Here is a 14039-nt window from a genome sequence, read left to right on the forward strand (position 1 = left end):
CAGGACGCCCATCCTGGGGTGACACCAGGCAGAGCAGAATGAAAGCGGTCACAACCTGTTCAGCACGTTGAATTTAGTAGCACTTATTTCCTTGCTTGGGTTACCAGGAAATCAGTCCCCATTATTCTCTATAGATCCAGGGAGGGGCACACAGGTGTCCATAAAAACCTGCCCCAGAACTTGCATTCCCCAGTCGGGCTTTGGTTGGAGCAATGGAGGCAGCTGCATGCAGCCAAGACAGGCCTGGGGAAGGCTGAACCATGGGGCGTCTCCGCTCCCCACTGGCCCTAGCACTGCTGGCGATGACACTGCTGCAGGGTGAGTGTGGGGATGTAGGGACCAGCCCCTCCCTCCCAGGGGAAGGGGAGCGAGATACAGGTTGTGGGGGAGGGAATTGGCTAGTGACTATCAGGGAGATCGGCCCTTCATAGACCCTTCCCCCCACAGCCTGGATTGGTACATCCAGTACTGAGCTGCCCCACTCAGATCAATGGGGAGTGTTGATTCTTGAACCTACTGGTGGTAAATCAAATAGAAACACGGCTATGAATTTCTGCTGGCACTGAGGATGGCAGGGCTGGTCTGGGGCAATGGGCGGAGCTTGGGAATTATGGGTGGAGCTACTGGAACTTACCTCCACACACCTTCTCAGGTCCCAGCAATGCCTGTACATAAACCTCCACCCCCGACACTCACACATTAATATCTTTCCTTTCTTGTTCTTCACTCCCTAGGTGCTCAGGGGAGCTGGAAACAGGCAGGTAAGACACTGCCCTGGATTAGTGCCATGAGAATGGGGCTGGAAGCCTGGACTCCTGGGTTCTAACCCCAGCTCTGGGAGGGGAGTGGAGTATATTGGGTTAGAGCAGGGGGACTGGGAGCCAGGACTCCTGGGTTCTATCCCAAGCTCTGGGAGGGGAGTGGGGGCTGGTGGTTAGAGCAGGGGAACTCGGAGCCAGGACTCCTGGGTTCTCTCCTCAGCTCTTGGAGAGGAGTGGGGTCTAGTGGGTTAGAGCAGAGAGGGGCTGAAAGTCAGGACTCCTGGTTCTTTGCTCCTCCCATGTCAATGCTGTTCCTCTCCAGGGTGCGGCCAGCCCAGGATCTCAGGCCGAATTGTTGGGGGTGGGGACGCCCCAAGGGGCCGGTGGCCGTGGCAGGTCAGCATCCAGCGCAATGGACAGCACTTCTGCGGCGGGTCCCTCATCTCAGCCCAGTGGGTTGTGTCAGCAGCTCATTGCTTCCAATTGTGAGTAACTGGGGTGGGTAGGGACCGGTGCAACAGACAGACGTCCTGCCTGGATCTATGCCAGGCAAGCCACCCCATGCGGTGTTGCTGTGCGACTGGTCCCTAGCTGCCCCGCCCCAGACCCTGCTGCATTTTTGGCCAAGTTTGCAAGCCATTTGATCAGCCTTTTCTCCCCCATTCCCAGCTCTGCCCTTGTCTCTTCCTATCGTGTGAATCTGGGGGAGTACCAGCTCTCCGATCCCTCCCGGTGCCGGATCTCATCCCCCGTAAGCCAGATCTTTGTCCATCCCAACTACAGCAGCACGTGGAAGTCTGCCGACATTGCCCTCCTGCAGCTGACAGAGCCAGTGCAATACACCAATGAAATTCTCCCCATCTGCTTGCCAGGCGCCTCCCTCTCCTTCCATGACAACCACACGTGCTGGGTCACTGGTTGGGGGAGAATAGACTCTGAGGGTAAGACCATTCCCCAGGAGGAGGTGCTATCACTCTGTGCCTGAAGCCCCGAGCTCCTGGAGCCCTGTGATTCCTGCAGCATCTTGCAATAATCCCCACCCAGCTCTCTGCTGTCCTCTGCCAGCTGGCTACCCTGGATCGGCTATATCCCTCACAGCCATCCGTGAGACAGCTGATCCACAAGAACCTAACACAGAACCTTCTGTGTTAGATACAGATGGTCCCTGGTTCAATCCTCTCAGAGGAAACCCCCTCTAGGGGCAGCGCGGCACAGACTGGGTCCTATGGGGCTGGGTGCGGCTCTGGAAGCTGGGTGGAGGTGGGGAATGGATGCAGGGAGGTGAAGGGAATGGGACATGGGGTGGAGGATGGCGGGAGGGGAGTGGGTGGGGGAGGTAGATGGGGACAGGGAATTGTCAGGCATGGGGGTGGGTTGCAGGAGGCGATGGATCCAGTATCCTGGTTCTCTCCCCCCGCAGTCTCTCTCCCGCCCCCCAAGACGCTGCAGGAGGTTCAGGTCCAGCTGATAGACACTGCAGCCTGCAACGCCCTCTACAACATCAACCTGGCCCCGAACATCGGCAGGGAGCCCGTCAAACCCGACATGATCTGTGCCGGCTACGCCGAAGGGCAGAGGGACTCCTGCCAGGTGAGCGAGGGCTCTGGGCCGACTGGATGCACGTGAGCCCCAGTGCGTCTCCCTGTCGCCATGCAGGGCCTGCAGTGAGCAGAACGGCTGCTGCAGCTGTGCAGTTCCACAATCTGGCTTCCTTCGAGCAGGCAGGAGCAGCTCTGGCTTTTAGATGCCGGTGGACTCACAGTCCCATGTCTAGGCCCCAGCTCTCGGAGTCCTGTGATTAGGGCAGAGCCCCAGCTTTATTTTTATCTAAAGTAATAGCTGAATCTCTGCAGGTGGATAGAAAGGAGTAAGAATGTGGCTAGAGTGTAACCTGCCCCCACCCCAAGTCTGCAGAGAGCCTAAGCCAGTGGCTCCGAGATGGGAAAATACCCCGTGCATCTTTATGGAAGCTGTACGCTTCCAGTCCCACTGCGCCGTGGAGCCCTTCCAGCCCATCCCGAGCGGGGTTCTCTGCGTAGGGCAGGAGCAGAAGGACAGAGCCACCCTTTCTGCTGTGACTGTATTAGGGATCCCACTTCTGCCACCAATGCATCCTTCAGAGAAAGGGGGGAGGGGCACAATGCTCCTTTCACTTCTCAAGTGGGTGTGGCAAAAATATGTGGGTGGGGCCATGGGATGGTCCACGTGCCTAGAGCTCCAAGGTGTTGAGCTGTGGATAGTTGGGGCTGGGGGGGGCCTCACTAATCCAAATTTTTCTGCCCCTCTAGGGTGATTCTGGGGGGCCGCTGGCCTGTGACCACAATGGGACCTGGTTCCTGATGGGGATTGTGAGTTGGGGGTACGGCTGTGGCCAGCCCAATCATCCCGGTGTCTATGTCCGGATGGTGGCCTACGGCGAATGGATATGGGAGCACATTGGCTCCGGAAGCCAAGCCAGCACCATGGGGAACTGCACCTCAGGGACGAATGATGCCAGACCCTGCTTCAGCAGCTTCATGCTTCTCTTCACCACTCTCCTGATATCCCTCTGACTCCTCCTCCCATTGGGATGCCCCCCATCTCGCCCTCCTCTGTTCGCCCCCTAGTGAAACCTTGCACTGTCTGGGGACAGTGTGAGATGCAGATAGGACCTGAGAGTTACCAGCAACACCCATATGCCTGAGTCTGCAGAGAGCCTGAGCCAATTGCTGTGAGAAGGGGGAGCTGCTCCGAGTGTGGCTGACGCTGTTTCAGGTGGGATCTCTCAGGGATCTGCTACGAATAGGGTCCATCTAGCCCAGTTTCCTGTCTTCCAACAGTGGCCAGTGCCAGGTGCTTCAGGGGGAATGAACAGAACAGGGCAGTTATTGATTTATCCGTCCTCCGTCGTCCACTCCCAGCATGTGGCAGTCAGAGGCTTAGGGGCTCCCAGAGCATGGGGCTGCTCCCTGCCCACCCTGGCTAATAGCCATTGTCGGACCCGTTCTCCATGAATTTATCTAATTCTTTTTGAACCCAGTCATACTTTTGTCGTTCGCAACGTTTCCTGGGAACGAGTTCCACAGGGTGGCTGTGGGTTGTGCCAAGAAATACTCCCTTTGGTTTGTGTTCAACCTGCTGCCCATTCACTTTATCAGGTGGCCACTAGCTCTTACCTCATGTGAAGGAGTGAATAACACTCCCCCATTCACTGGCTCCACACCAGTCAGGATGTTCTGGACCTCCAGCATGGCCGTCGCTTTTCCAAGCTGAAAAATCGCCGTCTTTTTTCTCTCTCCCCATGAGGAAGCTGTTCCACGCCAGTCATCATGTGTGTGGCCCTGGTCTGTTCCTTTCCAACCCTGGTAGATCTGTTGTCAGCTGTCCCGATCAGACCTCCACACCGGACCGTGGATTTACACTGCAGCCTTTTATTGAGTGAGGATGCAGCGGGCTGGTCACTGGAAGGGTACAAGCAGCCCTGGGCAGGGCGGCGGCTCTGAAAGCCGGGCTGATTGGGAAGCACGAGAGCAGTGGGCCAGGAGCAGGCAGGCTCCCTCTGGCTGAGGAAGGAGATGGACGTGGCCGCCTGAGCGCTAGAGGGCACTGGAGTGGAGCCGGGCTGGGGAACGGCCAGAGGAGCTGGGGAGCTCCGGGCCAGCAACTCCCCAGGCTGCAGGGCCTGTCCAAGGCCCCTGGAGGTACTGGGCTGCAGGGACATGCAGCAGGTCAAAGCCGCCCTTGCCTATGACGACTGGCTTATACAGACGGCAGTCGGCCCAGTGAAAGGGGCTAGATGGTGACTGGCAGGAGCCCACAGGCTGAGGCAGGGTGGGGACAGAGGGTGGGGGTTCCCTGGGGAGGGGAGACCCAGATCTGTGGGGTATTGCCTGGAGGGGCAGCACCCCAGGTCAAAGGGCACCGGGGTCCTGGGAGGGACACGGGGGGGGGGGGCAGCGGCAAGCAGGACACCGGCCTGCAGAGGGCGCTTTGAGAGCTGGAAACAGAGCTAATTCCCAGGAAGCAGCAGGAGGCGCCGCAGGGGTGAGTCCTGCCCCGTTACGGATGTTTTATTACTCCACCGTGGGTTCAGCTCTGGATGCCACAGTTTCAGATTCCATTATGAAAGTGGATTTTTCTCAGGCATCAGCATCTAGGGGTATTTGCCAGTCCCCCTTCGTTAGATCAAGCGTGCTTATAAACCTAGCTCCTCCCAGTGTTTCCAGCAGATCCTCTATTCTGGGCATGGGGTAAGGATCAGGCTGTGCGATAGCATTTAGCTTCCTATAATCCACACAAAACTTCATGCTTTTGTCTCTTTCCGGCACCATCACAATAGGAGATGCCCAGGGGCTTTTAGACTTGGTAATTACTCCCATTTGCTTTCTACCTCTTCCTGAATCTGTGTCTGTCTTTGTTCCTCTGCCAGGAGCTGGGCGGGGACCTGCAGTTTGAATGGAGTGTATCATCTTACCAGTGAGTCCTGGCTTGTTCGAGAATGTTTGCCTAGGATGCTTTCATAGAGCCAACCTTTCCCTCTTGTGAGTTGAAGTTAAACTCTCCCCCACCTCAACGCTCTCAAGAGGTGTCTCCTCTTTGCTTTCTGTAACCATATCAGCTAAAGGGACAGACATAGTCTCTTCACGGGCACAAGATATACCCACATCTACCTCCCTTTCATGGCATGCCTTCGTCCTGCTAACATGCTGTCTGCCCAACTCCTTTTCCACGGGGTTTTCTCACATCATAGGTAACCTCGTTAACTCCTTCTATTACTTCAAAGGGTCCGTTCCAAATGCCTTGCATTTTATTCTTCCTCACAGGATCTAGCACCAACCCCATGTCCCCTATCTCAAGCGCTCTTTCCTCAGCATGTCTATCATATCAACGCCTTCTGAGCTTCCTGGCTTACCTTCCGGCTTTGCTGAACCAAACCCATCATACCCTGCAACTTTTCCTGAAACTGAGACACACACTCTGTCACTGGTTGTGCTGTCTCCTTGGCATTACCTTCCCAAGAATCACGAACCAGATCTAGAGGTCCCCTGACCTGCCTCCCCTAGAGCAGTTCAAAGGGAGCAAAGCCAATAGATTCTTGGGGTACACGCCTGTATGCATACAACAGTTAAGGCAGCATGAGATCCCACTCGTTCTGGCGCCTGTCCACATACATTTTCAGCCTAGATTTTAAGGTTCCATTAAACCTTTCCACCAGACTATTGGTGTGTGGGTGGTGGGGAGCAGCTTTTAGATGCGTTAGCCCCCACACATTTCCCGTAACTCCTTAAAATCGGCAGACACGGTCAGACAATATTTCCCTGGGAAAGCCCACTCTGCTAAAAATCGCAAACAAGGCTGTTGCCACTGTATCTTCCTCAACATTACACAATGCTACAGCCTCCGGATGTGGCAACATCTACCAACACAAGGATATACTTCTGCCCATAGGTGCCGACACCATGGGTGCTCCGGGGCTGGAGCATCCATAGAAAAAATATGGTGGGTGCTTAGCACCCGCCAGCAACCCCCCTATCAACACCTCCCCCTCCCCCCAGCACCTCCTGCCTGCTGGTGGGCCTCGTCCATCAGCACCTACTGCTCCCTCCCAGTGACTACCACCTGCCATGGATCAGCTGTTTCGTGCATCAGGAGGTTCTGGGGGAGAGGGGGAAGGAGCGAGGGTGCAGCACGCTCTGGGGAGGAGGCAGAACTGGGCTGGGAAGAGGTGGGGTGGAGGAGGGGAGGGGTGGTAAGAGGCAAGGCAAGGGAGGCGTTGGGAGAAGGGGTGGAGTGGGGCGGGGCCTGGACGGAGTTTTGGGGGGAAGCTCCCCCCCGCAGATTGGAAACTCGGTGTCTATGCTTCTGCCCGTTCCTGGAAGGCTGAGGGAGTGGTCCCACAATACCCACAGACTCTCTGGCAAATGCCTCTGCAATAATGGGTAGAGGCAGGTGGGGCACCTGACCAGGTCCCCTTAAACCTTTGCACTTCTGGCACAGATCACAGCGCCTGCAATCATCTCTCACTGACTTAAAAAGATGTGGCCAGTAGAAATTTTGCTTCAACCTGTCGCACATTTTGCCTACACCCAGATGTCCTGCAAATGGTCCATCGTGAGCTAACTTCAGCAAGTCATTTCGATATCCCTCAGGTATCATATGCTGTTTGCACCCCCTCTCCTCCCGGGAACGCTTTCTTCATGAAGGAGATTCTCTCTACAACAACCCATCCTGCATGAAAAACCTGCCTCTTCCTTCCCCGGCTGGGACTTGACCCTGAGCATCGTTCCTGGCCCTTTCTAGGGACACATCATTCTGCTGCACCATATTGAATCCCTTCTGTGTTTCACTCAAGTTTGGAACCACCTCTGACACCTCAGACAAATTCTCAACTGGCCTAGGCTGAGAGACACCCTTGGTCTGTTCGTAGCCTCCTTTACTGTCACCAGGCAGAGTATCTGCCTCAAAATCGCACGCCCTTTGTGATCTGGTTATGACATTAACTTGGTCAGGCACAGCTATTATGTCGTTCCCAAGCAAAACATCCATCAAATGAAATCCCGGACACCAAGCAACACGGTATCTTTAAATCCTTCCCATTCGAGGTTGACGTTAGCCACCGGCAGTTTTACAGAGTACTCAGAGAGAGTTACCACAGTTATACTCTTCACTGGCAGCCCATCTTCTGGCCTCACACGATGTCCTTTGACCAAAGTAATGTCAGAGCCCGTATCTCGCCATCCCGTCCCTTCAACTCCATTGACTTTTGCTCCCTTTATACATTTCTCATTTCCCTTCCATGCCTCAGTCCTAATGTAGTTTGTAAATTCAAATCCTTCGCCCACATCATCAGAGATCATTGGGGTAGTATTAACGACTGCAGCGACCGCATTTGGACGTAAGATGGCAGTGTTGGGTCTGCCTGTGTGGGCAGAATAACTGGATTAGTGTTTACTGGGATATTTGAGGGTGCCTGTTTTGGGGTGTTCCTTAGATTTTTTCTATCTGGCTTCATATGGCCAGGCATACCACAGAGCTGGCATATAACTTCCCTTTAAGGTAGGAGTTTCATTCTGGGATCCCCTGAGTCCTCTTATTGAAGTTGGGGTTAGGTTTATTTTTAAATCCTTCCCTCCTTTTAAAGAGGGGTGAATAGTGATCACTCTTCCATGGGACTTATACTCTTCGCAAACCCTATTTTGTGTATAAGCATCTGCAATTTCTGTGGCCCACAAGACGGAATCGGGTTCTCTATCCCAGACAGCTGCTCTAAGATTTTCAGGAAGAATGTCCAAAAAATCATTCCAAAGTGATTAAATCTAGCAATTTTCGGAACTCTCATGACCCTTTGCTCCCACAACCCACTTTTTAACAAAACCCGTTAATTTATGAGCACATTCCACAAAAGTACAACCATTAGACATTCTAAAACGTCTAAAGTTTAGCCTGTACGATTCAGGAGTGACCTTGAATTGCTTTCACACAAGATCTTTAAATAGCTCATAATCGAACACTTCCTGCTCTCTTGGTTCATTGAATACCTCTCTGCCTTACCCAGTCAACCTGGTTAGCAGGACAGACCTTCCTCCTTCCGTAGGCCTTGGATGAGCGGCTGTTTCTCTTTCGGCAACAATTTCTTCAGTTCCAGCGAGCATTTCTTTCTTTTGTGTTTGGAGTTTGCCCAGCTTTTCTTCACGTTCTAATTGTCGCTCATTTGCTGCTGGTTTCCTTCTAATTGCTTCTGCAGGGGGTGCATCTGGGATAGGCCACCCTGCTTTCTGATTGTAGTAAGAGGAGGCCCTAAGATATAAACCTTGGTATCAGAGGCCTGGTATGAGGCCTGAGGCCTAAACTAAAGTAATGGTCAAGACTTTGCTAACATAAAGCAAAGTTAAGCTGCTCACAGAAGCTGGCAAGGAAAGGGCTGATGCTGCAAGAAGATACGTACCTAAAAGGTACTGGACACTAGATATCAGAACATTCACATACTTGCTCATTCCACACAGATAACAAAGAACAGGCTGACTCATCCCAATGACAGGGGCTAAAGGGTAAAATGATGGCTAGAGTTGTTTTGATTGAACCAACATGTACAAGGTGAGAGGCGGCACCTAAATATGTAGAGGGGTTGTACCTTGCTACGTAGAAGGGTTGCACCTCAATACGTCAGGAGCGATGTGTAACTTGTTTGTATCTGTGTATAAGAATGCATCCCTGGGGCGGTGTCTTTGTCCGGCCGAGGGGGCAGTGGAAAATCCCGCCACTATCTGAGCCGGGTCCATTGCCAAGAGGCACTTTCTCGTCGGATGCCCTGAGTTAGGCTAAGAAACCTACAGGGAACTGCCATTGTGTCTGAGGTCGCAATAAACCTAGCCTGTTATGTCCTAGGGGCAGCCAGTGTAGGAAGCAATCACTTCAGGCCAGAGAGCAGACAGCTAACCAAAACCTCCATTTTATTTACAGAAACAGAGAGCTCACTCAGCCGGTTGAAACCGGCTGAGCTATCCCTTAATAGTCTAACTCAGTTGCCATAGTAACAAAACCCATGACAACCAAATACACAACATAGCCGACGTGGCTTTGCATCTTACTAGACTCTGTGGTTATTGGGGGTTCTCGTTGGGTCTGCTGTGTCAGCTATTTGCGCAGAGCTGGGGCAGCACACAGAGGGAACACACACACGCAGCCGAGTAATATCAACATTGGAGAAAGCAAAGCACCACACCAGTAGCACTCTGACAACACTCTGACAACACTGATCACTGGCCAGGAATGGATTTTTAAGTTCTTGCTCTGGGGCCTAGTTCCTAAAAGTCAGTCCTCTCCGTGAAGGCATTTTCTGTCAAGATCTTCATATGATCTTGGCTCACTCGTTGTAATTGATCTTTAACCCTTAAACTCTCAATATCAAAATTAATTCTTCACAAGCACGGGGTTCTGATCCCAAACTGAATTGCCCAGTGGCAGTGTGTATCCTAGCCAGACTGTGTACAGGGGGGCACACTGAGATTCCTTAATCGGGGCACACGGCAAAGAATGGGGCAAACAATCTCTGAAACGGGTGGTTATTTCTAATACTTAGAGTACGTCTTCACTAGCGCAACAGCACTTTCACATGGCTTGTGTAGTCGCAGCATAGCGCTGGGAGAACTCCACCTCCACGAGGGGAATAACGACCGCCACAGGGAAATAGCTAGCTCCCAGCGCTGGGAGAGCGGCTCCCAGCACTGGTGCACTGTCTACACGGGCACGTTACAGCGCTGACACTTGCAGTGCTCAGGGGGGTGTTTTTTCACACCCCAAGTGAGAAAGTTGCAGTGCTGTAAAGTGCCCGTGTAGATAAGCCCTTAGATTCACCAAGCCAGCCACAAAACAACTTCTGCAATACCTTCCTGGTTACCCAGAAGCCAGAAATAAGAACAGTTCCCTTAAAACAATCCAGCCTTGGGCTCCCACTCCGACAGTCAAGTCAAATATGAGGAGGATTACTGAAAATCTTGTTAATCAGATAAAAGGATTGGCCACATTATCCACTACGCCACTGAATATTTCAGATCTTACCCAAATACCAGCTTACAGCCAATTCTTATTAACTAAACTAACATTTATTAAAAGAGAAAAGCGAGTGTATTGGTTACAAGATCAATATACATCTAGGTATGAATAAAATTCTTAGCTCAGTTTCTTAGCAGCGACGGTGAGCTTCAGAGTTCCAAAGAATTCTTTCAGAATTAGTTCCACAGGTTACAGGTCAATGTTCAATATCAGGGTGCTCCAGACTGGAGCTGGAGACCTCAGTCTCGATTCAGATGTGGTGTCTCAGATACCAAGTTTCTAATTGCACCAAATGATATTTGTTTACATTTAATTTGGCATTTGACTTTTTCTCCTTCATGTTTTTTAATACTGTGTGGACAAGACCAATTCAAGATCTGGTTATCCCTAATTAATTCTGGCACTTTTCTCAGTTCCAAGAATTGTAAAGTATTATCAATAGTGTCTATTACATATTCACCATATTCTGAACAAATAATTTCCTTTCCGATGTTGTGATTTTTCCCCCCTGATCATTATTATATTTTACCAATTGAATAATCTTAATCTGAGTTCAATTGAATATTTTGGTTATTTCATGTGTATTATACACCATAAATCATTCTTCAGTTGCTAAACCATAAATTCCCAGTGACATGGGGTTAATTACTTTGTTAGCTTCTTGCTGAACCATGTAATTAATATGTCTTCCCCCCCCCCCCAATATCCACCTGTGACACTGGCAGACCAGGTGCCAGCTTATGTGGAAGGCCCAGGATAATTCACTTGTGTATTAGTAAAAACATAGGAGACAACTTTTTTATCACTATAATTTACTTTTATAAGCAAGTTCTCTGTGTTTTTAAGCCTGGGATGTTTCTGCATGCTCACTTTTTATTGAAACATATGCGTAAGTACTAAATGAAGGAATGTGTCTTCATATAGGTTTGTCTTTTAAAGTGTTTATTGTGATACAACATGGCCAGAGGACAGCAGGAGAGGGTTAGAAGGGAGCCTTATTCCCTGTAAAGGGAAGAAAGTTTGCTATAGATTAACTAGAGCACCTGAAGCCAATTAGAGCACCTGCAGTCAGTCACCTGATAAAAACCCCTGCTTCAGTCAGACAGGGAAGGAGTTGGAGCAGAGAGGATTGGTGTTGGAGCAGAGAACAGTTTGAAGGGAAGCAGAGGACAGTTTGGAGAAGTGCTGCGGTGGGCTAAGAAGTCCAAGACCCTAGGTAAGGGGCACCTGGCTTGTGCAGAGGGAGGGCAGGAAGCCCCCCACAAGCTGAAGGGCAGGAGAGGGAAGTAGCCCAGGGGAAGGAATCGTCAGTTCAAGTGGTTCACCACTATCCTCAGGGCCCCTGGGCTGGGACCCGGAGTAGAGGGCGGGCCCAGGTCCCTCCCTCTCCACTCCCCTCCTCCAGGACACTAGTGGGGCAGTTAATATTCCAATTCAGGGGCAAGAAATGTCACCGTGAACCCCCTCCCCCAAAGCAGAGACAGCGCGAGACCCATCATAATAGTGCCGGCAATTTGCCACATTATAAAGCAGAGCTTTATTCCTTTACAAGACTTAACGTAACTTTTACTTGCATTTGATAAAAAGTTTGGGAAAGAAGCAGCCTTCCTATCTTTGATGTACTAACTCATGGACCCTGTTTTTGCTAACAGGGGCTTTGCTGCAGCTTCAAATTGTTCTTACTGAAAAAATGACCAATGTTAGTCTAAAACATAGGGGAAAATGTTTAAAACTTGGTTGTTACTAAGGGCTTATGGTTTTAACTTTTATTAAAGCCCCCATATAAAAGGGCTACATGGCAGGAAAAATGATTGGGGTCTGTTTTTTTAGATAAGAATAAGGCAGTTAAAGCAGTGGGGGGAGTAGAGAGGGGAGGGAAGGGAGATGGTTCTTGTTTAAAAACCTTGGGACTATAGAATTGATTCAGGGAAATGAATTCTATGACACTGCTGTAGAACAACATCTGATTGGGCCATTACAAAGGCAGCGATAACAAGCCTGAAGGGCTCTGACCCTGGGAAGTTGCCTCTTTCAGCAGACTCACTTGGAAGGGTAAGATCTCCCTCTCTCTGATTCACACACATGCTGTCTATCTTTGCCCTTTGCAAGGGGGCTTTCTTTTCCCTTTTCTAGTCCTGTTCTCTCTCTTAACCTCTCTTTAGATGTTTCTCTTTTATTTAACTCTTTTAAAATGTTCTTTTTCTTAACCTACCCTTATATTTAATACACCTTTTACATTTATCTCATTTTTTAAATTCTTTAATAACATACCAAACTAGGCCTTTAAAATCATCTTTCCTTACTCAACCTCACCAACAACCTTTCTTTCCTTTTTTCCTCTAAACCTTAACAAAGCTTTCTTTTTTAATCTTTAAGCTCTCTCACTCTCTCTCTTCTTTCAACCTTTGTCTCTAAACAAACAATCAAATGTGTGAAAGCACAAGGACACAACATACCCCCTATCCAAACATATTTTTTTTCCAAAATGGCCAATGGTGCCAAACTTCGATGCCAACAGAAATGGGGATGGAGGGTGGGACATAAGCCCTAAATGGGGCGTGGAAACCTGTCAAAAATACACAGTGATGAATGCTATCGAGGTGTATACTACTGAAGTATGCCATGTGTTCTCATTATTCATTCTGGATCAAGTGGGTTAAAGGTATTGGCGTCATCTGTTGGACTTACAAGCTGCAAGGACTTTCATCTCTCATGGGAGGGATCCATACTTACGGTTGCCTCCCAGCCTGCACCGAGTTTTGTAGTTCACTGGGTTTCTTCTAATAAACGACACAATTTAGGACAAGCCTGCAGCACTTCGTGACTTTTTCCCCTTTAGTGAATTTCCTGTGGCTGAAATTCTCTTCCCTCAGTGGCTAATCTCCGTCTTTTCCATCTCCTGTTCTAACCATTTAACATCCCTCTCCTCATCTGACCTCTCACCAAGACTGCCTGTTTGTATTTCTTCTTCCCTTTCTTCATTGCTGACAAGCTCTTCAAATCCACCCTGTGCTCCCCCTGAATCTTTTGCATCTGACAGTTCCTCTTTTTCTGGCTCTTCAGAGCGTTCATTAGTCCCTTTCTGTTCTTCATCTCGTCTGCATTTAGCCCTTGACCAGGTAGGTGAGGTGAGGGTCTAAGTCCTAATGCTAGCGTATCCTTCCCAGGTCGCACCATAGCTACTGGAATATAGGAGTTGGGTCACCTGGTACTACATTAAAAACATATACAGGTGGAATTTGCATCTCTGTACACATCTGTCTCACTCTCTATCTCTGGGACACCTTGGACTTCCTGACCAGCCTCACTCAGATGCTATATATACTACCTGCTGATGCACGTCCTCCAGGATATCACAGGTTTGTTCTAGCGCTTCAGTTCCCTGAACTAATTCTGTTATTTTCACTTCTTGCCCAAACAAACATCCCTGCCCCATTGCTGCTCGAGCTCTCCACATTGTAATCTGGTCAGCATCTCTTTGTAATTGCTGTTTATGGCAAACCAGTTCTCTCTGATATATAAAGATTTTACTTCCAGTCTCTGAATAAGTTGCTCTCTCAATGTCTCACTCATCCCTTTCTCCTGCGATAAGGCTTGTCTTGCCTGATCCAAATGCTCTATTTTCCTCTTCAATTTTCTCCCCAAAGTATTACCTACAATATATACACAGCCCATTGCTATATCTTTCACCTCCTGTATTTTTCTCTTTAATTTTTCTTTCTTAAAAATGGAATACCTTGAGTTCCA

At 49.9% G+C, this 14039-nt stretch overlaps 1 protein-coding gene across 1 annotated transcript; it reads left to right on the forward strand.

Moving 5' to 3' along the window:
- Positions 1-302: 302 nt before the first annotated feature.
- On the forward strand, positions 303-3313 carry LOC123369145 (serine protease 27-like). The gene is made up of 5 exons (XM_045014507.1): positions 303-318; positions 1084-1246; positions 1431-1702; positions 2182-2351; positions 3050-3313. Exons 1-5 carry the CDS (start codon positions 303-305, stop codon positions 3311-3313), a joined length of 885 nt encoding a protein of 294 aa, XP_044870442.1.
- Positions 3314-14039: the final 10726 nt, after the last annotated feature.

Source organism: Mauremys mutica, chromosome 4 (assembly GCF_020497125.1).
Source record: "Mauremys mutica isolate MM-2020 ecotype Southern chromosome 4, ASM2049712v1, whole genome shotgun sequence".
Taxonomy (NCBI): domain Eukaryota; kingdom Metazoa; phylum Chordata; order Testudines; family Geoemydidae; genus Mauremys; species Mauremys mutica.

What these genes read in the sequence shown, in the direction of transcription:
- LOC123369145 (XM_045014507.1), top strand. An exon ending in GCAGCTCATTGCTTCCAATT is followed by an intron (nt 1,247 to 1,430) that starts GTGAGTAACTGG and finishes CCCCATTCCCAG; the next exon opens with CTCTGCCCTTGTCTCTTCCT. An exon ending in GGGGAGAATAGACTCTGAGG is followed by an intron (nt 1,703 to 2,181) that starts GTAAGACCATTC and finishes CTCCCCCCGCAG; the next exon opens with TCTCTCTCCCGCCCCCCAAG.